Source organism: Mus caroli, chromosome 7 (genome assembly GCF_900094665.2).
Source record: "Mus caroli chromosome 7, CAROLI_EIJ_v1.1, whole genome shotgun sequence".
NCBI lineage: Eukaryota > Metazoa > Chordata > Mammalia > Rodentia > Muridae > Mus > Mus caroli.
The window spans coordinates 146,020,841-146,044,639 of NC_034576.1; the positions used below are offsets into that span (position 1 = coordinate 146,020,841).

General features: G+C 46.0%; 1 protein-coding gene across 3 annotated transcripts in view; it reads left to right on the top strand.

Moving 5' to 3' along the window:
• LOC110298773 (actin-85C-like) overlaps positions 1 to 23,799 on the top strand; it is a 33,014-nt gene that overhangs the window by 5,011 nt on the left and 4,204 nt on the right. Inside the window, exons 3-7 of one of the 3 annotated variants that reach the window (XM_021168213.2) lie at positions 134 to 274; positions 2,710 to 2,838; positions 11,310 to 11,420; positions 11,786 to 11,864; positions 21,989 to 22,150. In XM_021168213.2, the coding sequence (XP_021023872.1) occupies positions 158 to 274; positions 2,710 to 2,838; positions 11,310 to 11,420; positions 11,786 to 11,864; positions 21,989 to 22,150 (598 nt within the window). In that variant the 5' untranslated portion in view covers positions 134 to 157. Of the gene's footprint in view, positions 1 to 133; positions 275 to 2,709; positions 2,839 to 11,309; positions 11,421 to 11,785; positions 11,865 to 14,010; positions 14,096 to 21,988; positions 22,151 to 23,799 lie in introns of all 3 variants that reach the window. The other 2 variants (XM_021168212.2, XM_021168214.2) reach the window with 2 other exon arrangements.

Below are 23,799 nucleotides of genomic sequence, written 5' to 3' on the forward strand. Positions count from 1 at the left end.
GCTCTCTGTTCCTGAACAGCACCTGCAGAGTGGCTCTCCCTCAGGTCAACCATGCTGTAGGTACACAGAGCACATGTCCTGCTGTTGGCACAGTACCTGCTGAGATAAGGGATAATGTGGTTTCTCCCCACAGGCGTGTCCAGGTCACCACAGCACAATGGAAAAAACCCCCCTCGTCTGTGACTATGGTTCTGGCTTCAGTAAGGTGGGCTTTTCAGGAACTCAGGCCCCTCGGGCTATCTTCCCCACCATCCTCGGGAAAATGAAACATACCGTGAGTAGCCCCTGGCTTCATCCTCCAGCCTCCTGTGCTGCACTTGCTGTGACTGTCATAGTTCCCAATTCTCTGACCACCATACTGCTTGCTTCCTGTCAGATGGCTCAAGAAGGTGGCCTTAGGGACAGATGAGAGGGCATGAGCAGGCTCTTCCATACCCTCCAGCATGGGCAGCTGCCTCTGGGTCCAGCTTCTCTTTATCTCTAGTACCTCTCCCTCTAGCAATAGTACTTGGATTTCAACTGGAGCCTCTCTTGGCCTTCTCCTCCCACTTCAGGGATCCCTTCTCTGAGCTTGATTGGCAGTGCCCCTCCACACAGATAGTGACTCCCACCCTCTGTCGTTCTGGTAGCCACGAGCTTCCTCAGTGGCTCTTTCTCCGTAGCGTAAGGTCTTAACTGTGGGTTGTACCTGAAGTCATCCCATAGCCCCACAGGGAGGGGAAGGACTCACACATTAACTATACAATCAAGCCTCTCATTTGTGGGTGTGTCCAGAGAACCCCAGTAGATGCCTGGCACACTGGAGAGTCCTGATCTCCATAGACTCTTGCTCAGATCTATGTGAGTTATAAACCATATACCCATGTACAGTATTGGAGAGAAAGGCTGTGTGAGTGTGGCAGACAGTCATGGCAGATGATTTTTGCAGAACCACGGCCAAGAGGGAGCACTGTGCAAAGAGCAATATAGGGGCTAGCGATGCTCACGGCTGGTTATGTTGCCTGAAGCAGAATTGGGAAAAGCCAATTCGCCATGAAGACCATAATCAGATTTTCTACTTGGCCTTTCTCCTCCCTCTTCTTCAGGCTTGCCTTCCCTTAGCCATATTCCCAGTTAGCCTTGCCCTAACCCTGCACAGCAGGGGTGACTCCTATGTTCAGGAGGGTCTGCTTCCTTTTCTTTAGGTGAGAGACTCAGCTGTACTCTAGGCCCGTGACACTGATCTCTACCCAGGGCTGGTGACTGGCCATGAAGGCAGTGGGGTTTTTAGTGGGAGGCCTGGAGGGAACAGAGAGGCCGGACAAGGACAAAGTCATTCTTTCCAGTGTAGTCCTGGCCCACAGGCCACCCAGGGACAGGCCACCAGGTCAGTAAATGGTGGCTTCAAAGCTGGATTTGATCAGGAGGCTACCTGACCCCCACACTCTCACAACCACACTCTGAAAAGCATCTGAGGAGGCACAGCATTGACAATGCCATGTCCCCTTGGTCTGTCATTTGTGAGGCCTCACTCAACATGCTCCCAGCAGTGCATGGGGTCCACAGGGCCCTGAGGGAATTGTTCCCACTTGACAGAGAAGGGGATGGAAGCACGGGGAGGTTAGCAGCTCACCTGAGGTCTTGGATGGTGGTTCTCAGATCAAGGCCGAAGCTATAGAAAGAACAAGATGGCTGAGAACAAGCTCTGGGCAGTGGGCTATGACTGTTTTGAGCACAGGCCTGTAAACTTACTGTACTACAGCATGCCTGCAGCATCCCTGGGATGCTCCACTGCAGCAAGCTATCATTGCACCTTGTACCATGCACCACTGCAGCATAGTTTTACCACATGGTTGCATGATAACAGATGGTACCATGCACCCATGCAACATTGCCGCAGCTCAGCATTGTATCATTGCCCAGCCCTTTGATTATCCTGTCGCACTTGCACCCTGTTCCTCTTCCCTGTTGCACTACTACCCCATGCACATGGCTTCCATCTAGCTTAAACATTAGCTCATCCTGGAGACCCTGATCTCCTCTGATGAGTGAGTGTGATGCAGGGGTTCCTCTGTGGTCTCATGGAGCCAGCCTTCCATGTAGAATGGCATACCCACTTTCCCTGTTTCCTTCTTTGTGCTCAGGCGTGGGCATAGCTTGATGTCTCTTTAGTCTTTGTCCTTTCTGGGCTTCCTGCCCCTTCATCTAGCTAGCCCTGCTAAATCTTCACAACTCTGATCCTAATGACAGTTTTTGTTTGTTTGGTTGGTTGGTTGTTGGTTGGTTGGTTGGTTGGTTTTGATGGAATGAGGTAGGTGCCCAGCCACTCTTACAGCTTGGAAAATTCAATCCACCTGAAACTCAGGAGCCAGCTCATGCTACAGGCCCTTTTTCAGTAAGCCTTTTAGACCAGGTGTGTAGGATGGGCCCCCATGCCTTCCCTCTGGTAGTTTTTCTTTGTTGGCTTCCATTTCTATGTATGCAATATGAATGTCCTCACAGCGACCCTCAGCAGCCCTGGACCTTGAAGGCAATTGCCCTGTTTGCTAGTAACCTCTGCTGAAAGTGTGCATGGTTGGAAAGCCTCCTCCATGTTCAGGCTAGTGATCAGTACCAATTCCCAGCAGCCTCAGGGCACTGGCTCAAGTCCACATATGAAAGCCATATACGGTGGGCCTAGTTCCAGCCTGCCACTCTCAGGGGGTATCCTGTCCTGCCTGTGTTTTTCAGAATGTGCTAGAGGGGTTGGGAGAACAAGACTGGTTCATTGGAGCTGAGACCCAGACTAATCGAACAGAACTGAATATGTACTACCCCATCTCCCGGGGAGCCATCACCAACTGGGACAATGTAGAGAAGGTGAGCTACAACCTCTAGGGACCAGTAATGCTCCAGCCACTGTCCTTGGCACTGAGGAATGATGTTTGTGTGGGGTTTTTTTGGGGGGAGGGTGCTGCTTTATTTTTTGAGTTCTTATATCTAACACCCTTCCAACCCTTATTCCACCCTAATCCCTTCCAATTCCACAGCACTACATAGGAGAGATAGGAGACTAGAGGGGAAAGGGAGCATAGACCTCTTTAGACTACTTCCTGCTTTTTAGGGGAATGGGGTTCCTTGGGGCAAGTCCAATCTTTATAGTTAGTTAGGATAGCTCCAATGTCTTCTAGTCTCTTTGTGCATCACTACTTGACAAACCTGCAACACCAGGAACACCCACCAGCAGCCTCCTCATAGCACATGCTGGCCCTTCCTGGGTCTCTGGCATTTATATCCTTTTGAAAGTTCCAAGAATTCCAAATGTCACACACTTGCAGAAACTATCTGCAGCAGGCAAAACCACACTCCTGCTAGAGCACGAGGCAAATCATAATCACCTGCTGTGAAGCAGCCTCTTACTCCACACCCGGGATTAAAACAAAAACATTCACATAACATAACTTTGTGTTTAAAGAAACCAACATTCTCCCTACAGAAGGGACCTGCTGCTTGGGCCTAGTTCTGTTGCTGCTCTCAGTACCTCCATAGTCACAGCCTCAGGGATCCAAGTCAGGAGACAGCAGTTCCAGTCCTGCATCCTCTACTTACTGCCCACACCACCAGGACAGGGCATGGCCTCTGGGACCCTTAAGACAAAGATGGCTTGTCTATAAGACAATATGATTATTCCTATGCTATCACAGCTGGAAGGGAATGATGAATAAGAAGTCATCAGCCTTTGGGAAGTAACACATGGGTCTGACCAGCCCTCAAGACACCTGCACGTGAGGCATGTTGCTTATGATCTGAGCCCTGAGACAGCCATGATAAAGCTCCAAAGCTGCAGATTTAAGCCTTAGGCATCTGTTGTCTCATAGCCCTCAAGGTCAAGGTGTTGGTACAGGACTGCTGTGGAGGGCTGTGAGGGAGAGCCTGCCTCTGGCTGCTCCCTGGTTTCCGGAAGCCTTGCTGACAATCTTTGGGGGCTCCTTCACTTGTAGAGCATTACTTCAGTCTCTGCTCTCATCTCTGAGGGGCATCTTCCCTGTGTGTCTTTAGTTCAAATTTCCCCCTTTTATCAGTGTAGTAAGAGATTAGAGACAAACAATCCCAGTATGAATTCCTGTCAGTGTCACCAATGATACCTGCTGGGAACCAAATCTTGGTCCTCTGCAAGAGCAGACAGTGCTCTTAACCACTGAGACATACAGCCCAAAACAGCCCATTAAAGCTGAGCTATGTGGAGGTATTCATTTGCCATCCCAACTCCAAGGTAGCAGAAGCAGGAGAGTCAGGAGTTCTAGGTCAGCTTAGACTACTAGGCCTTGGATCAAAACAAAAAGGTAACCAAATTAAAAATGAGGCTTCTACAGTAGATCTTAATTCATATGACTGTGGCCTAAGAAAAGATCAGGACACAGATCTACAGAGCATGATCATGTGAGAAGACAAAGAAGAGACAGGCCTCCAAAGGAGCCATCATAGCATCTCCATCTCAGATCTCCAGCTTAGGTATGAATGCTAACCTGCTCTCAAGGTTCTAAGGACATACAAAAGCTCACCCTGTGGGAATCAATGAGTTTACTGGTCTGATTTACACAACACAGGGTTGGGGTTACAGAAAGGAGCTTAGGGGACCCAAAACAGACACATTGGAATGTCTTCAGTCAGCATGGATGATGGCTTCCCCATTGTATTAGTCAGGTTTCTCTAGAGTAACAGAACTTAATGAATCTCTCTCTATATATATATATAGAAAGGGGGTTTATTAGAATGATTTACAGGCTGTGGTCCAGATAATCCAACAATGGCTGCCTATGAACAGAAGAAATTCCAAGAATCCAGTAGTTGTTCAGTCCATGAGGTTGGATGTCTCATCTGGTCTTCAGAATACTCTGGAATCCTGAATGGCTAATGCCAGTGAAGGAATGAACCCAATAGTGAGAGCAAGTGGCCCAGAGCAAAAGCTCCTTTCTTCCATGTCCTTTATATAGGCCACCAGCAGAAAGTGTGGCCCAGATTAGAGGTGTGTTATCCCACCTCAAAAAATCTGGAACAGAAGTAGAGGTTAGTTCAAAAGGTCTAACTAAGCAAAAATCCCTCATGGTTGTGCACAGCCATTTTTGGGTTTGAGGTAATTCCAGATATAGTTGAGTTGACAAGCAAGGACAGCCATCATGTAAGCTGTGGCCCTAGCCATCCTAGCCCCTCCAGAGCCCACAAGGCCACACACAACTAGGGCAGAATGTTTGTAAGTGGCTTGGAGGAGAGGCTGTATACCTGACAAGAATACAGTGACCCTGCCCATCTTCTGGGAGGGAATGTCAACAGTGTACAGGCTGGTCACACCGATTTACAAGCTGGTGTCACCTGTCTAGTGAAGCTGATGGTTCAGCAGGAATGAACAGCTAGCCTCCCTGGCAACCCTGTCATCTGAGGCCCACACTCCTCAGTGTGGTGGGTGATCTTTTCCATTTGAAAGATGAAGAAGGAGACTTGTAATATGTAACCAGTTAAATTATCTAGTATTTATAGCAATAAAACTCGGGATGCATAAACTGAGATAAAATTCTGCTAGTTCAGTGAAGTAACTTTTATTTTCTGAACTATATAAAAAATATTTTTACCAGTCTGAGTCTACAGCTAAACTGCTAGTTCCATAGAAATCTCTTCCTCTCTGTGTCATTCCACCTAGCTAGTCTATCTTTCCCTTGAGCTCTTTCTTTCTTTTTTTTTAAGATTTATTTATTTATTATATGTAAGTACACCGTAGCTGTCTTCAGACACCCCAGAAGAGATTCAGTTATCATTACAGATGGTTGTGAGCCACCATGTGGTTGCTGGGATTTGAACTCAGGGCCTTCGGAAGAGCAGTCGGTGCTCTTAACCACTGAGCCATCTCTCCAGCCCCCCCTTGAGCTCTTTCAAACCCAAGCGGGCTCCTTAGCTCTCTTTCCTAGAATCCTGTTCTACCTGTTGTTCCTGCAAGCCCAAGGAGAAAATCTCTTACCTGGAGCTCCTTCCATGAAGGCTCTTCTAAGCCAAGAGAGACAGAGCCTATCAAAGGCCCAATTCCTAATCAAAGAACTCTCTAGCTCCTCCCCTATATCCTTGGCAGGCGGAACCTTGTCACCTTCAAGGTTCAGTCTCAAGGTGGGTGGCTCTAAGCCAAGTCAGTGGGGATCATTTCACCTTTACAATCAGGTAGCTCAAGGTCATCCATTTAACTTTGCCTCAGGTCATACAGCAAAGACTAAAAGACTTCTCCCAAAGGACTTGCCTTAAAATAGGCAGGAACCTTCCGTTCTTTAGCATCTTATCTATGGAGGCTTTTAGAGGCACACACAAACTGCATCTCTACAGGACACACCTACTTGCATCTGGCAACAGCAATATCTATTTGAGCTTGTATATTTTGCTAACAATTAGGTTATCTATGTACAATAATCAAATATCCTGTAACAGAGGGCTCACTGAGGTCACCTCGATGGTCTTGAATAGGCATATATTATGTGATAAACTTCCATCATTGCTGGGCTTTCTCTGTGGCACCCAAACCACTTGAATCTCCACCTCACCCCTGAATTTTGGTGCACATATCTGTCACCCATAAGACCCTAAAGACCCTTGAGACAGTGTTGGGCCTGTCAACCCCTGCCAGCCCCATTCCATAACTTCAGGCCTGGTGTATCATTGGAGATAAGATCACGCTTCATCTTTCCTTGATGGTGAGCCAGAGGTGCTGGTTACAATTCATCCATCGATGCTTTGGAATTAGAGTCTTGTCCAGGGCCTTTTCAGACATCCAGATCCCTGGATTACTATGTGCAATGGCAGTACTTGCAGGATCCCAACCAAATCCTTTCATGCGCTCCATGTTATCTCAAGTTAGGCTACAAAATCTCAGTGTTGTCACCACACCAATTGCTGGGTACTGAGTTGCTTAAAGAATAGTGACAAGAAATCTGAGCATTTTCTCTGCAGGCACAGCTTCAACTTTTGCTACACAGTTTAAGATGGCCTTGAACTTTTGACACTGTTTGACATTTTGATCTATGAGGCAGGATCCATAAAGTTACATGTGACAGCTCACAGGCAGGAGGTTTATTTAGGGAGATGGGGAGGGATACAGAGGCTGCCTCTGGGAGGAGAGAAGAAAAGAGGCATGTGGAGTAGGGGGAGGAAAAAGGGGACGTTTTATCAGGGATGTGGTACATGTGCAGGAGGACATTCAACAGGACAGTGGGAATGTGTAGCTTCCCCGCAGCTAGTAATGCCTTGTCCTGCTGTCACTGGGCTCTTCCGGCTGGCCGTGGAGGTGCCTGATTGCTAACATTCCTCTCTTTTGTTTATTATAAAGAGGAGGAGCCAGAAGGGGAGTGATGATGATGCTAAAGATGTAGGCTCTCACTTCCTGACAACTGGGGACAGTGCCATCTCTTTGGGGACCCTAAGAAAATTGGGATGGTAGCCAAGTCCTGGGAGAGCTGGCTAGTTAATTCTGTCCAGGATCTGTTGGACCATCTGTGGCTAGGAAAGTGCAGGCCCAGTTGCAGTGGTCTGCAAGGGTGGACCAGAGCACCTGTGGGTAGCTTCTCTGGAGCTGTTCTGGGTGCAGATTCTGAGTAAACACCTGGACTTGGCAGGATTCTGGAACACATATTCGTATTAGGGGTAGAAGATAAAGTTAAATAGGTTCAGGAGAAAAAAATTTTCTTAGGTGTACATTTGAAACTTGTAGGCTCATGGTCTTGATAGTTGAGGAGAGGAGAATCCCAAAACCAGAGAAAGGGGAAGGCATTCTGCCCTCTGGGATAGTCAATGGGTGGGAAAATTAGTCTGTTATTGACAGGGGTGCTTATCCAGAGTCCATTTGACCCATGGGAGGTAGAGCTGAGTGGATTTCCTGAGGGTTACAAGAATCTTTTTTAAGTTTACAAAAAGAGATAAATTTTAGACATATTAAATTGTAGGCTGTACTGAAATCCATATTTTAGAAAAGGGTAGTAGATAGCACATTTGTGTCACAGTTGAGGCTTGGTAAACAAATTTTTTGTTAATAACATAAGCACTCCTTAAGGTGAGCTCAGGAAAGACAGAAAGCTTCTGTGAAGCAGAAGGGCGAGAGGGCTTCTTCCCTCTATCCAGAAGGGCAAGAGGGCATCTTCCCTCTATCCAGAAGGCTGGATGTATATAAATTTAGCATAATGAAAAACACCTGTAAGCCTATATTTAAAAGACAAAGGAAATGTAAAATCTTGAACTGGTAACTATGACAGTGGATTGTATAGTGGAAGGCTTTACCATTGATAGACTAATAATTTATCAGAACTCCATTGGTCAATGTTAGAACTCTGAACTTTCAAAGTCCTAATATAACAATAGCGAGGGGAAGACATCGGAAGCTGTTTTTATTCCTTTTATTTACCTTAAGTCACCTTATCACCATCTAGGCTTTCATTTGTACTTATCAACCCTAAAACACCTTGTAGACCCTAAAATACTATCTTAGATCCTCTTAACCTAAGGTTCTATATCTTCATACTGTGAGACCCCGACTTAGAGCGTTTCTCCCTGGAAGGTAAAACTTTAGATTTTTTCCTGTCTAATTATTTACTATGCAACACAGGCAGTGGATCACTTGGAACAGTCATTGTAAAAGGAGTTGAGGGGTTGTACCTACTAAGCATATCTGAGTTAAATAATAGGTCTGTCATTATCTTCTCTAAACTGTACCTTGTAACGTAAAAAGACTAAATGAAGTCTAATCTTGTAATCAACTGCTTCGGTTCTTTGCATGACTTCAAGTATATTTCTAAACATATTAAAGGATTTAACCATGTATAAGGTTATAGACTTAGCTTTCATGAGACTAGACGGGCATTGTAGCTTTTGACATTAGAACCTGCAGGAGGGGGAGGGGTATGCAGGTCCACCAGGGCAGGCTAAGGACTTGGGGATTCAAAGACAAAGTTCCCATGGGGGAGGAAAGAGTCACAGGCCAGGGTCCAACGTGTCCCAAGGACACACATAGGACTAGAACCAGTTGGTATAAGCTGGAGAGCCCGGTCATCCTGAGGCTAGTCAGGGACCAGCACTTTTGCCCAAGCAAAGCAAAGTGCTGGAGCAGACACAGCTCATCCAATACCAGGATTTATGAGAGGAAAAAAAAAAAAAGGACCTGTGCCAGTTAAAGAGTAAAGCTTTGCCTGAGGCAAAAGGTCCATGGTGAGGTTGGATAGAAGGGCCAGCTACAGCCGGGGGTTCATCTGCTCCCAAGGGTACCAGAGGGGTATCAGGTGCTCAATGGTCACTCCCTTAATAAATGATCCAGGAAAGCATTTATGCCAACCAGGAAGGGAAAATCCACCAATTGGTCCGTGTTGGATATGCAGAAGTCTAACGATCAGGTGAAGGAAAGCCAGCCTGTAGCAGGTGGACTGGGGAGAGGGTCCCAACCTGTGGCTTCATTCCCACTGTGGGGTGCTGTACTGGCTAGTTTTGTGTCAGCTTGACACAGCTGGAGTTATCACAGAGAAAGGAGCTTCAGTTGAGGAAATGCCTCCATGAGATCCAACTGTAAGGCATTTTCTCAATTAGTGATCAAGGGGGAAAGGCCCCTTGTGGGTGGGACCATCCCTGGGCTGGTAGTCTTGGGTTCTATAAGAGAGTAGGCTGAGCAAGCCAGGGGAGGCAAGCCAGTAAAGAACATCCCTCCATGGCTTCTGCATCAGCTCCTGCTTTCTGACCTGCTTGAGTTCCAGTCCTGACTTCCTTGGTGATGAACAGCAGTGTGGAAGTGTAAGCCCAATAAACCCTTTCCTCCCCAACTGCTTCTTGGTCATGATGTTTGTGCAGGAATAGAAACCCTAAGACAGGTGCACAAGAACCAGAGAATCCTAACCCAAGTTCTGGCACCAAATGTTGGATCTATATAGCAGGATCCATAAAGTCATACAATTGGATAGGTCTTCTCACCTAGGAGGTTTATTTAGGGAGGTGGGGAGGGATGCAGAGGCTGCCTCTGGGTAGAGAAAAGAAGAAAAAAGGGGAGCAGGGAGGAGGAACAGTCCTTTTATCATGGATGTGGCACACTCACAGGAGGAGGACATAAGGGGACACTAGGAATGTGTAGCCTCTCAGCAGTGATGCCTTGTCTTGCTAACAGACCCTCCTGCCTCCCAATCTGAGTGTTGGATTTCAGGTGTGCATTACATGCCTGGTTTATGCAGTGCTGGGAATGGAGACTAGAGGGCAGGGCTTTGTGTATGCTAGGGAAACATTAGAGCAGCTGAGTGTTCCCCAAATTTTTTTTCCAAACATTTTTGATTCTTGGTTGATGAATCTTTGGCTATAGAATCTGTAGATCTGGAGCTCAGCTGTACTCATTTGTCTGTCAGATAGATGACAGATAATAAATGACAGCAGAGATGTTAGATAGGCGAGAGATGACTGAGAGGTACATAGTGAATGAAAAAAAATAAAGGAAGGACATGACTACTCCTAGATATGGTGGAGGAGGGCAAATCTTTTTTCTTTTCTTTCCTCATAGCTGAGGACCAAACCCAGAGCCTTGGGCTTGCTAGGCAAGCACTCTACCACTGAGCTAAATCCCCAACCCTGAGGGGAAAGCTTATTGTAAAAGGGAAAGAATAGCCAGAGACAAGGATATCTGGCAGGGTCTAGAATGGACACGGCCAGATTGATCTAGGCCATGTGAGGAGGGAGGGGGAGAGGAAAGGGAAGAGGCAGACCAAGATGCTGGGAGGGTGAAGGGTAGACAGAAGAGCCAGGAAATCAAAACGATGGATTATATAGGAAAGGGCAGCTAGGATAAGGACAGCCTAGACCTGGGCTGGAGAAGTTTAGGGTAGAAGATGGCCTATGCCAGTCATGCCCTGTAACAGGTAGGCACTGAGGGATGCTGGGAAAACCTTGGGGCCAGGTCCACTTTGATGTGTTAAATAGGCACCTCAGTCATTTGTCCAAAATTTAGACCTAAGTGATACATGATGGATAACAGATAGATGGTAGATTGATTATGGATACAGAGACAGATGCAGAAGAGACAAGACAGACAGATAATAGACAATAAACAGGTAGTGAGATGAACAGATAGGTGGCAGGTGTAGATGGGTGGTAGATTTTATACACGTGCACACACACACGCACACGCACACACACACACACAGAGAGAGAGAGAGAGAGAGAGAGAGAGTAGATGGTAAACAGAAGACAAAAAGGTTATTTAGATCCCTAATAGATGTATCAGCAGATACTTACATCAATAGGTAGGTGATAGATAATGTTCTTGGACAGCTACTGCTCACCTGCCGTCCTCTCTCCTGCAGATTTGGCATTACTCCTTTTACCACTCCCTCCAAATTGCCCCTGAACAACACCCTATCCTGATAACAGAGGCACCGTTAACCAGCAAGGAAGCTAAATCCAGAATGACTCAGGTAATGGGGCCTGGAGCTCTGCAAGGCATGGAGGGAGGATCCTGCTCTGTCCCAACCTGAAAGTTCCCTGTTTCTGCTTTGGGCCTCATCCTGGTTCTTCCCACCATGATGGAAATGGAGATGGTGGTGGGCGGATGGAGTTTAAGTATGGACCCTAATCTGTGAGTGCTCCCACCAAAGCACAGACGACAGAGTCCACCTTAGGCTGCAGTGGCTGCAGGAAGCTGTCCACAACCCCAACTGTCAGAGTCCTCATTCCAAGTCTCAGCTTCTCCTAAAGAGACAAGTGAATTAAACAGATGGCCGAGCTGGCACATCTGGCTAACAGTGTATAGCACCCATACCCCCCAACCTCCCATATGCAGGCACAGGGCCAAGGCATGATCTGCACATCTCAGAGGCCACTTAGATCTGGAAACAGCATTTCTACCCATCATGGTGCAGGTATGAGCTCACATCAAACCAGCGTCAAACCTGCTGTGGACACGCACCCCACCCCACCCCCAGTATAGACAATCAGAGCATGGGCATGGCTGGCTTCACTCAAAAAGCATCCAATGTCCATGAGGGTTTCAGCAAACTAGATTGGGAGAAGAGGGTGAGACTGTCCCAGCTCAGCTGCCGGGGACACTCCTCAACTGTAGCAGACAGTGGAGCAAGGGTGTGTGTGTGCTCGCCAAGGAGGAGGCCTGCGAGGAAGTGTGCAGGCAGAGAGATGAATAGCTGAGCTCTGTTTCTGCCTGACAGAGGCTTCAGGTGCAACTCTGTCTGGGTGGAGCCCAGCAGGACAAAGACACATAGAGATGAGGTTCAAGTGAAGCCCAAGAGCGAAAAAGCAGATGATTGGCTCCTATGGCTGGGATTTCTCCCTCCAGTCTTCTCCTTGGACAAACATCCCCTGCTCTCCTCAGCCCCTGACTGAGTATCACTTGTCTATACTGACACTTACAGGTATACTCACGGCAAAGTGACTCCTACAAAAAGGTTCAAGCACCCCTCTCAGGGGCCATGCCTTTTGACAGGAAAAAAAAAACAAAAAACAAAAAACAAACAAACAAAAAAACACCCAACTCCACCATTTTGAGGCAAATTTAAAGCAGTCTTATTTTTTTCATTAAAGATTTATTTATTTTTATTTATATGGGTGCACTGCAGCTATCTTCAGAGACACATCAGAAGAGGGCATTGGATCCCATTACACATGGTTGTGAGCCACCATGTGGTTGCTGGTAATTGAACTCAGTACCTCTGGATGAGTAGTCAGTGCTCTTAAGCACTGAGCCATCTCTCCAGCCCCCCCCAAGCAAGCATTTATTAAATATTATATACTTACCAAGAGATGGACTTTGCTCAGGACCATTCCTCACAATTTCCCAGCTGGAATGGCCTCAAGCCATGTGTTGCAAGAGCTTATAAAGACAAACTTACAGGCCACTGCATTTTCCCATGAGGCTTTGTTATTTCCCAAGAACTACAATTCGCAACCTTCCAGGAAGTTAGCTGGTTTCTGGGCAGGTGGGGCTTGCAGGTTAATTTGGGGAATTACAGGAGGCATAATGCTGGTACAAGGCAAAGCTTAGTCAAACTAGCTGTTTGACTGACAGTCAAAACCAAGCAGGAAGAGTATCCAAGAAACCCTAATTAGGGAGTAAGACTGCTGTGCCCAGTGACAGGAAGATATGCCCAAAAGCATGCTGATAATCTGAAGTCAGACCTTATCATAACATTAACTCATTTCCCAGTGCTGATACCTATCCAGTGGCCAGAGAGAGGCAGAGGCAGGGCCCCCAGTGGACCTCACTATTAAGTCCTGATCCAGCCAGTCCTTCCACAGTCCATTATAGAAGTATCTAGAAGGAGCCACGGAGCTAGTGTCCTAATTAGCATTAACTGTTAATTTGACACAGCCTAGAGTCAACTGAAAAAAAGAGTCTCAATTAATTGCCATTATCAGATTAGCCTGTGGGCATGTATGTGGGAGATTGTCTTAACTGTTAATGAACTGGGAGGGTCCAGCCACGGGGGTCAGGGGGTGGGGAGTGTGTGTGGGGGTGGTGAAGGGGTGGGGGAGGGTGGGCAGCATCATTCTTACAGGTGTCTGGGTTGTATAAAATCTAGAAAGCTGGGGCTGGAGATATGGTTCAGAGGTTAAGAGCACTAACTGCTCTTCTGAAGGTCCTGAGTTAATGTAAGACAGCTACAGTGTACTTACATATAATAAATACATAAATAAATCTTTTTTTAAAAAAATCTAGAAAACTAGACTGAGTATGAGTCAGCAAGCATTGTTCCTCCCTGGTTCCTTCCCTGATGCATGGCTCCTCATGAACTTCCCTCAGTAGTAAACTGTGACCAGCAAGTATTCACCAACAAAACCCTTTCCTCCCCGAGGCTGCTTTGGTCAGAGTGTCTTTATCACAGCCACAGAATGAAGCTAGAACAGCTACTTCACAGCAGAGCCAGCTAGAGATGGCTGCTGCCCATCCCAGGCTTAGTCTCCCTGGATCCACAGCCTGGTGCAAGATGTACTCGTGAGCACGGGGGCAGTGTGTGCCACCTGGCCAGCCAGCATGCCAATCTTCCTCCCCAGATCCTATTCGAAACCTTCAACTTCCCTGCCCTGTACACAGCTAATCAAGCCGTCCTCTCCCTTATCGCTTCTGGCAGAACCTCTGGTGAGTGACCCTCTGGGATCCCATTCTTCCCAGATATGCTGTCTAGTTCTTGGGGTTGGGGACATTCACCACAGCTGTGCAGTCTCTCCCTAAAAAAAATAAAAGCATAGGAGGGCGATGGCCATATAGGTCAGTAGGTAAAGGAGCTTGCTGCTGCCAAGCCTAGTGACCAGGATCCCACATAGTAGAAGGAGAGAACTGACTCCTAAGATTGTCCTCTGACCCCGACACACACAGGAGGCACACGTGCTTGAGGTGTTCATTTAAAAAAGCAAAGAGTACTCTTCAAGACTCATAGTGATCCCCACTTCATTTTTTTTAAAGGTGTATTTTATGTCTGTGAGTACACTGTCACTGTCTTCAGACACACACTAGAAGAGGGCATCGGATCTCGTTACAGATGGTTGTGAGCCACCATGTGGTTGCTGGGAATTGAACTCAGGACCTCTGGAAAAGCAGTCAGTGCTCTTAACCACTGAGCCACCTCTCTAGTCCCCTCCCCAACCTTCACCCCTTTAAAAAGAAGATTTAGATCCTCACTTCATAATAAGAGCCCTGGGGGGAAAAAGCAGAGTGAGGCAAAATGTGAAACAGTTGGTGCAAAACTGTGGTCTTTGTTTTTTAAGAATTATTTTTTTATTTTTTAAGTATGTATCTGTGTGTGTGTGTGTGTGTGTGTGTGTGTGTGTGTGCATGCTTGTGCACATTGGCCTCAGAAACCAGAGGCATGGATTCCCCTGGCACTGGAGTTAGAAGCATTTGTGAAGCCCCTGTCAGGCCCTCTGCTTTTAACTGCTCTAGGCCCCAAACTGTGGTTTATATGGCCCCTGATTGCAGAAACATCACTGCTCTGCTCTCTCTTTCCCATTAGCTGGTTCTCCAGAGTTAAAATCTTCCCCACAGTCCCTCCCTAACTCCCTATCCTCTTGGAGTTCCAGATTCCCCTCTCCTTTCCAGATATCCAGGCTCAGTCACCTGGTAGTCCATAACTCTTCAACCTAAGATTAAAGTGAAAATTAGCAGTTGCCAGCTGCTAGCTGGGGGAGACAGGGTCCTGGTGCTTCCTCATCTGCAGTCCTCTGGTGAGCTCTAAACACACTACTGAAAATGGACAATAATGAATTATATTTTACACACACCTGGCTCTTATTCTGACTCTTTCCCTTCCTATCCTGCTTAAAGAGTACTAGACTCATATTTTTTTTTCTTTTTCTTTTTTCCTTTTATTTATTTATTATTTTGGTTTTTCAAGACAGGGTTTCTCTGTGTAGCCCTGGCTGTCCTGTTACTCTGTAGACCAGGCTGACTCTGTAGACCAGGCTGCCATTTTTTTTTTTCTTAACTGATCTCCTAAGGTATACTGAATGAAATTAACAGCATTAATGAGCTCTCAAAAAAGGAAAATCACAGCCACACCCAAGGATCCCATTGTGCCACCCTTCCCCTGCCACTCCCTGCATTTTCTAGCATTTGTGGATGGAGCTGTGCAGCCAGCATGTGGACGTCAATGGTCTTTCACCCTGTTCAGTATATGGAGGTTCTTCCAGGCTGTCTCTGGCATTGATGGATCGATCAATAGCTCGCTTACTCTTCTTGCTGAGCCATGGTAGTGTGGTTCCACGTTAGGGATGTGCCAAGCTTTTGTCTACTTATCTGTGGCTATCCACTTGGGATGTTTCAGATTTGGAGAATTATGATAAAGCTATGAACATTTACAAGTCTCTTCCTGTAGCATGTGGAACAGTGGTGTGGCCCTCCACGGTTACTCTTCTACTGTGAGTGACAACATGCTAGGCAGAAGCAGCTTAGGGAGGGAAAGGAGGATTTGACTCACAGTTTGAAGGCACTGTCCATCTCTGCAGGGAAGGCATGGTAGTAGGGGCGTAATGTTGGCCACATTGCAGACAGAGATGAATGCTGGTGTTCAGCTTACCTTCTTCTCTGTATTCAGCCCAGGACGCCAGCCCACGAGATGGTGCCACCAATATTCAGGGTGGGTCCTCCCTTCTCTATGAACCCAACCAAGAAGCTTTATCCCTGATATGAATCGTGTCTAGTTGACAATACTAACTCTCCCAATTGCCATTTATTGGATAGTCAGTCTTCTTCTTCTTCTTCTTCTTCTTCTTCTTCTTCTTCTTCTTCTTCTTCTTCTTCTTCTTCTTCTTCTTCTTCTTCTTCTTCTTCTTCTTCTTCTTCTTCTTCTTCTTCTTCTTCTTCTTCTTCTTCTTCTTCTTCGGTTTTTCAAGACAGGGTTTCTCTGTATAGGCCTGGCTGTCCTGGAACTCACTTTGTAGACCAGGCTGGCCTCGAACTCAGAAATCCACCCGCCTCTGCCTCCCAAGTGCTGTGATTAAAGGCATGTGCCACCACTGCCCGGCTGGATGGTCAATCTTCTTACTGTGGCCATTCTCACAGAAGTTCAGTAGTGTCTCCATCTGCTTTTAATTTGTGCTCCTCTCATGGCCAAGGACACTGAGCAAAATGGCTCTCGAGTGTTTTACCAGATTCTCATGAGTTCACCTGTGTGTTTTGACAGCTCTTTCCAGTCATGCTCGGAGAGCTTTCATCAGATTCGAGTGACACAGAGCGGTGCTCCTACCCAGGTTCCACTTCCCCTCCACTGTCTTCTCAACAACAGGTTTTCATTTCTACAGAGTCCCATTTATCAATGTTTTTATGTTTGGTGCCACACCCAAAAATCATTTACTGGACCCAAAGGTTTTCTGATTTCCTCTAGACATTTATAGAGTTTAGTTTAACAGTCAGTTGTGGTCCACTTTGATTGTTTGGATTGTGAATGCATCCCGTAAGATAGGACTGAAACATGTGCGCTGCTAGTTCTGTGGTGTTTCTTGAAAAGACCCCTCTTAGCTATGGACAATGGATGGATACTAAGGCAGGGAGTGTCACTCTCCTTTGGGATGATGATGACGACAACAACAACAACAACACCCACAGCTCTGACCTTAAAGGAATAAGAGGTCACTTATTGTGGAGCCATTTTAAGTGACAATGGCCAGGAACATAGGTTACCCCAACTTCCATCTTCCAATGTGGAAGCAGTTTTATAGATCAAAGAAAGTCAAATCAAGGCAAAATTAAAACACCTTGGTGGGTACATCAAAGAAGCAGCTACAGTGAGATGGGGGATGCTTTTCCATATGCTATCTGATGGTATTCTTTCTATACTCTACCTGATGGTATTTTTAGCTTTGGGGTTGGTGGAAGCTAGTGGGTCTGCTAAAGTAATAGATTCCAATTTTTTTTTTATCTATTAGTCATAGACTTTAGTCCCAACACAGGTGGGCAAGGAAAGGCTATTCTAGTAGCTAAAGCCAGCCTGAGATAAGGTAGTCATCACTGGACCTGCAACCTTCCAGCATCTCCATAGTAACGAAGTTCTAATCAGTCAATCATCCTCTGAAGACACAGCTTTCCAGACGTTCTCCTTCACAGGAGATATGGCTGCTAGTAGGTCTCCAGTCCTCAGTGCATGCCCTACACCCATGGGCATATGGGCAGCACTAACTGGACTCGGGGTTATCAATAACAAAAACAATGTGAATGACATGAAGTTGGAAACAAGAGAGGGTGAGGTACTAGGAGAATTGGAGATAGGTAATGAGAGAGATGATAGAAATGCATTGTGTAAATACATACTATACTTCCAAGGAATAAATACAAATATTAAGAAAAGAAAGTAGGGGGCTGGAAACATGTCTCAACAGTTAAGAGCACAGGCTGCTCTGTCAAAGGACCTAGGTTCAATTTCCAGCACCCTCAGGGAAACTCACAACCATTTGTAGCTCCAGTTCTAGAGGATCTGAGTCCCTCTTCTAGCCTCCTTAAGAAGGGCACCAAGCAGGCATGTGGTGCATACACATATGCACATACACACAGGCAAAACACTTACACACACAAGATAAAAATAAATAGATTTTTTTTAAAAAAAGAAAGAAAACAGAAGAGGCTTATTGGGGACCAGGGACAGAGACAAGAGGACAGGAGGAACTGGAAGATAGAGAGCAAGACCAAGCTAGCAAGTATAGAATTGGCTCGGTGAAGCCTGTTATTTTGTGCCATTATTAAATGCCTAAATAAATAAATAAATAAATCCCTTTTCTTCCCTTGAAAAGCCTGTGTGCTTTTTGAAGATGAGCTTCCCGAGTATGCACCAGCTGACTCCTGAACCCATAGCCTGTTCCATCAATCTTTTTATTGTTTCTTTCTGATTCTAGGTCAATACCAAGTGTTCTTGATATCATGGCTCATACTGAGTCTTTTAAAGAGGTGAAGTTTGTCTTACCCTCTCAATGGCCTGATTTGGAGATGTGGGCTCTGCTAGGTCTTCAGCATTCCTGCATTGATTTTAGAATCAGGTTGTCAGTTTCTAAAAACAAGTGAAAACAAAAACCAAGGAAACAAAACCCCTTAGTGCCACACCCCTATAAAAACCCTCAGCACCACACCCTACAGTATCCCTCAATGCCCCAACCCTATGTAAACCTTCTGATCCATACCCCTACAAAAACCCTCAGATCCACACTCCTACAAAAGCCCTCTCAGTGCCTCACCCCTACAGAAACCCTCAGTGCCACATGCCTTTAGGTTCTGCTTGGGGATATGTTGAAAATGTGGTCAACTTTGAAAAGAGCCAGAATCTTACAGGACTCTAGTAGATTGTGGCAAGTCTGAGGGGTCTCTGGGTCCTTCATGGCACTGTGACAGGGTTTTGGGTGTCCAGGCCATGGCTGTCTGTTGCCAGACTGACACACAGGTTCCGATGCTGTTGAAAGTGGCACTATTTGTTATGGTTTGAGTATGAAATGTCCCCAGCAGGCTTGAGTTCCTGTGGGGCTGTCAGCTGATGGGTTTGCCAGTGGCTGGATCCCAAGGGCTCTGATTCTTGATGGAGTCACAATCCCACAGTGGCTGGGAAGTGATGGGTACTGAAAGCAGGGTCTGGTTGGAGGGTGTTGGTCATGGTGGCATGCCCTTACAGGGTCTGTCTGTCCCTTGCTTTTGTTTCCTCTATTTCTTGTCCACCATTTATGAGAGTATCTGTTCTACTAGCCCATGTTCCTGCCATGTGCTAAGCCTCTCCACGGTGGGGCCAGCTGCATGGACCATCAGCCAAAACCCCTCCCTCCTTTTAAATGATTTCTCTCCAATAATTGTCACAAGGATGAAAAGATGAACATATTTTGATAAAAAGCGAATGTGTCTGTGTGTGTGTTTTTGAGCACATGCATATTTATCTCTTTGTGTGTGTGTCTGTGTGCATGTGTGTGTTTGTGTATTTGCACATGTACATGTGAAGGATAGAGGTATCAAAAGTCTTCCTCAGTAACTTTCTGCCTTATTTTACTTTTTAAAAGCCCCTGTCTTGGCTCAGTGGACCTAGGGTAGAACTAACTGTTTGACCAGACTGGCTGGCCAATGCACTCCAGGGACCAACTTGTCTCTATCCCCGATCCCTAGCTACCCAGAGCTAGGATTACAGACCGTGTCCCCATCCTCAAGATTTACATGGATGCTGGGAATTGAACTCAGATCCTTAAGCACATGCTGCAGGCTCTGGCCAACTTCATCATTTCTTCCTTTCTGGTTGCTCATTGCCATTGCACAGACAGTTGATTTTTCCATTTTGATATTGTACCCTTATTACTCTAATTAAACTAATTTTTATATATTTTGTAAGGTATATTACTTGACAAATATATACTCTTTCTTTGTTTGGTTCTATTTTCCAGACAGGGTTTCTCTGTGTAGCGCTGGCTCTCCTGGAACTTGATTTGTTGAGCAGGCTGCCCTCAATCTCAGAGATCCATCTGCCTCTGCCTCTAAGGAGCTGAGATTAAAGGTGTGTGCCACCACTGCCTGGCAAACGTATATTCTTTGAAAATTTTAAATTACATGAATTTATTTATTGCGTGTGTGCTATAGTGTAAGTGTGAAGATCAGAGGACAACTTTTGGAAGTTGATTCTCTCCTAAGACCTTATAGGTTCCAGGAATTGAACCCAGGTCATCTGGCTTGGTGGCAAGTGCCTTAACCTGCCTAAGCCATCTGGCCAGCCCCATGGCAAATATATTTTTGACAAATAACTTTACTTTATTATTTCCATGCCAGATGAGGTTTTTTTTTTGTTGGTGTTTGTTTTTTAATTTTGTTTCATTCTTTTCTATTGACTGCCTCTGCCTCCCTGTTCTGAGTGGAGGTGATGAGGATATAAATCCTTGTCTTTTCCACAGTTTTAGAGGGAGATCATTCAGCCTTACAATGTTAAGCTGTGGGTTTCATATTTCTTTACCAATTCAAGTATGTTGTCTTGTGTTCTTGTCTACTGAGAATTTCTTCTTTTAATTGGGACTAAATATATTGGATTTTGTCAAAATGCAATTTATGCAAAGTGATTGTTAGTTTGACAATTTGCTACAGTGTAGAATCACTTGGAGCTAGAGTCTCAGTGAGGGATCTACCTTAGGTTCGCCTGTGGGTGTGTCTGTGGGGGTTATCTTAATTAAGTTAATTGATATGGGGAGACCCAGCCCACTGTAGGCGGTACCATTCCCTAGGCAGGATGCCCTGAACTATATGAATGGGAAGCTGGAACTGAGCACAAGCAAGCAAGTGACCATGTGTGCATTTGTTTCTCTCTGGTTTTGACTGTGGATGACTAGCTATTTGAAGCTTCTCCCTTAACCCTTCCACGCCCCATATGGCAGACTACTACCTGGAATTGTAAACTGAAATAAACCTCCTTTTCTCTTAAGCTGCTCTGTCAGGGTGTTTTTATCACAGCAACAGAAAGGAAGCTAGAACATGTATTTACATTGGTACAATCATATGGCTTCTTTCTTCCTCTTTTTTTTTTTTTTTTTTTTTTCCCAGACAGGGTTTCTCTGTGTAGCCTTGGCTGTCCTGGAACTCACTCTGTAGACCAGGCTGGCCTCGAACTCAGANTGTAGCCTTGGCTGTCCTGGAACTCACTCTGTAGACCAGGCTGGCCTCGAACTCAGAAATCCACCTGCCTCTGCCTCCCAAGTGCTGGGATTAAAGGCCAGCACCACCACTGCCCTTCTTTCCTCCTCTTTATGATGATGACTTAATATTGATTTTGAGTTGTGGAACGAAGGCCACTTAATTATTTTTAAACTTGTTGAAATCAATTTTCCAAAATTTCAGTTTGGAGTTTTGTGTCTGTGGTCATGAGTGACAGTGATCTACTTGTGTTCTCCCATCTTCCAGGGACCATAGTGTATGCGTGCATGATGGCCAAGGTCTTGGGAATAGACTCTGTCATTTTCAGCTGTTGCAGCTGAGAAAGAACCAACTCTGTCACAAGCTGGAACGGGAAGCCCCCTGGACTTAACCTTGCTAAATTGAAATGTGCAGTTCTTGATCTCCAGGCTCAACAAGAAAGAGAACCACCCAGACCTCAGTCAGCCCCAGGAACTACAGTGTCATATGCAATAGGCCCTTACCATGCACCCCTTAGCATGTCACAACCTCTCTGAACTAGCAAACCTGGAGCCCTTGCTAACTAAGCACACATCTCTGTCATTATGTTCAAGCTTTCCCAATGCAGGGCCACCTCCCAGAGAGTCTCAGTGCCTACCCATGCACAGGCAACACTTCTTCTTTTATCTCTTTGGAAGCTCTTGGTAAAATTGCATGCTTGACTTAGCAAGAAAACCTACAGGCTTATATCCAAAGCTGGTGGTCAGCTTTCATTCCAGTTCATATCCCTTGGGAAGACGCTGGCTTCTTGGCCCTTCCTCCTTCCCTTCTGTTATTTCCCCTCCACCACCCTTCCTACAGAACTAACACTCACCAAGGCATGCTGTGTACCCCCACATCATAATGACAGACTTTCTTCTTATGTAGGAACAGCTATTGAATCTGGAGATGGGATGACCTACATCGTGCCTGTCATGAATGGCTATCCTTTGCACTTGTCAACCACCAAGCTGGACATAGCTGGCCAAGACCTGACACTATACCTCATGAAACTGCTGTCCGACAATGGGAATGTGTTAGAGACCATAGGTAGGAAACAACTATTCTCAGGCAAATAAACCTGGGTTGTGGATAAGGTCCTTCACTCTCAGTGCATATGTGTATAGGTGTATTCAGAGACTAAAGGACAACCTCAAGTGTCAGCCTCAGGAATGTCATCCATCTCTATTGAGACAGGGTTTCAAAAGAGGATTTCAGTATTTCCTGATGGCTTGGGGCTTGCCTATGAGGATATGTATGATATTCTATTGCAGAGAGTTGACCAGTATCCCATAAGCAGCAAGAGCCTTAGGTCTTTCACTAGGGCTTAGACAGGATTGTTGCAGTAAATCTCCAACCCAAATAAGCCCATGTGATGAAAACACGACTCAATTAAAATGAATACAAGCTGCACGCCTAGATTGGGTAGATCTACCACTACACTACTGTATCCCCTAGCTGTAAGATCCCTTATAACTTGTGGTTTCTCCAGGTAATGTGCTTCTGCTACATTTCCCTTCTCCCTCCTCTTCTTCCATCTTCCTCTCACTCCATCCTCTCCTTGTCCCCCCTCCTTCTTTTTCTCCTTCCTTCTCTAAAACTTTTTGCTCCACCTTTCCTTCCACTGCCCAATCACCAGCTCTAGCCTTTATTTTACAAGTTAAAATGGGGAGAAGGTTCACATGAAGTCAGCTGAGTACTCATTCACTCCTCATCTGAAGCAGCCCCTCCTCTGGGGGAAGTGGAATTAGCATCAAAATACACACAGCACCAGGGCAATCAATGCTTGTCCCCTTTGTGCCTACTTCCTGGGCTAGAGTCTTAGCTTATACAATACGCATGACACTGGTTTCCAATAGGCCATTGGCCTTTTCTGGTCAATTAGAATGATGATGTGAACTGCTCAGGCTGGAGTCCTTGCATGTTCTTGGCTGCCTACTCTTAGAAAGAATGTGAATGAGGACCATCCATCTGGTCTCCTAGGATACTCTCAAATGCTGATTATGCTCATCCTTGCAGATGAAGAAAATAGAAGTTTATAAAGGGAAAGAGAGAGAGAGAGAGAGAGAGAGAAATACCAAAAGAGGTAAAAACCAGGTGAAGGAGGAAACATTAGGATACAACAGAGTCCCTGTAGCCAGGGAAGGGAAGACAAGTAAGGGAGAAGCAGACAGTGCAGAGGAACCTCCAGGCTTTGGAAAGAGGATGGAAGAGACACAGGCAAGGAGGTTGGGTTAGGCCAGGAGTAGCAGCACATAGATCTAATCATGGTACTTGAAGGTGGAGGCAGGAGGATTAGCATTCAAGGACATCTTCAGTTACAAGTGTGCTGGAGGCCATGAGACCCTGTTTCAGAAGAAGAGGAAGAGAGGAGGAGAAGGAGAGGAGGAGTGGGCAATTGGTGTAAAAGGAAGAGGAGAGTATGGGGAAGGGAAGGAAGAACAAGGAGAAGAGGATGAAGAAGAAAAAGGGGGAGGAGAAATAGGAGGAAGGAAATGAGGAGGAAGGAGAGTTGGAGGAGGACTTAGAGAAGGAGTTGGAGAAGATAGAAGATGGAGGAGGAGTTAGAGGAGAAAGGAGAGCTGAAGAAGGAGATGAGTTGGAGGATGAAGTAGAGGAGGAAGAGGCAGGTCAGGTGGGGCCAGCAAATGAGCAGCACAGGGAATCAGGGAAGTCCCTTTTAGTCAAAGCTCCATGAC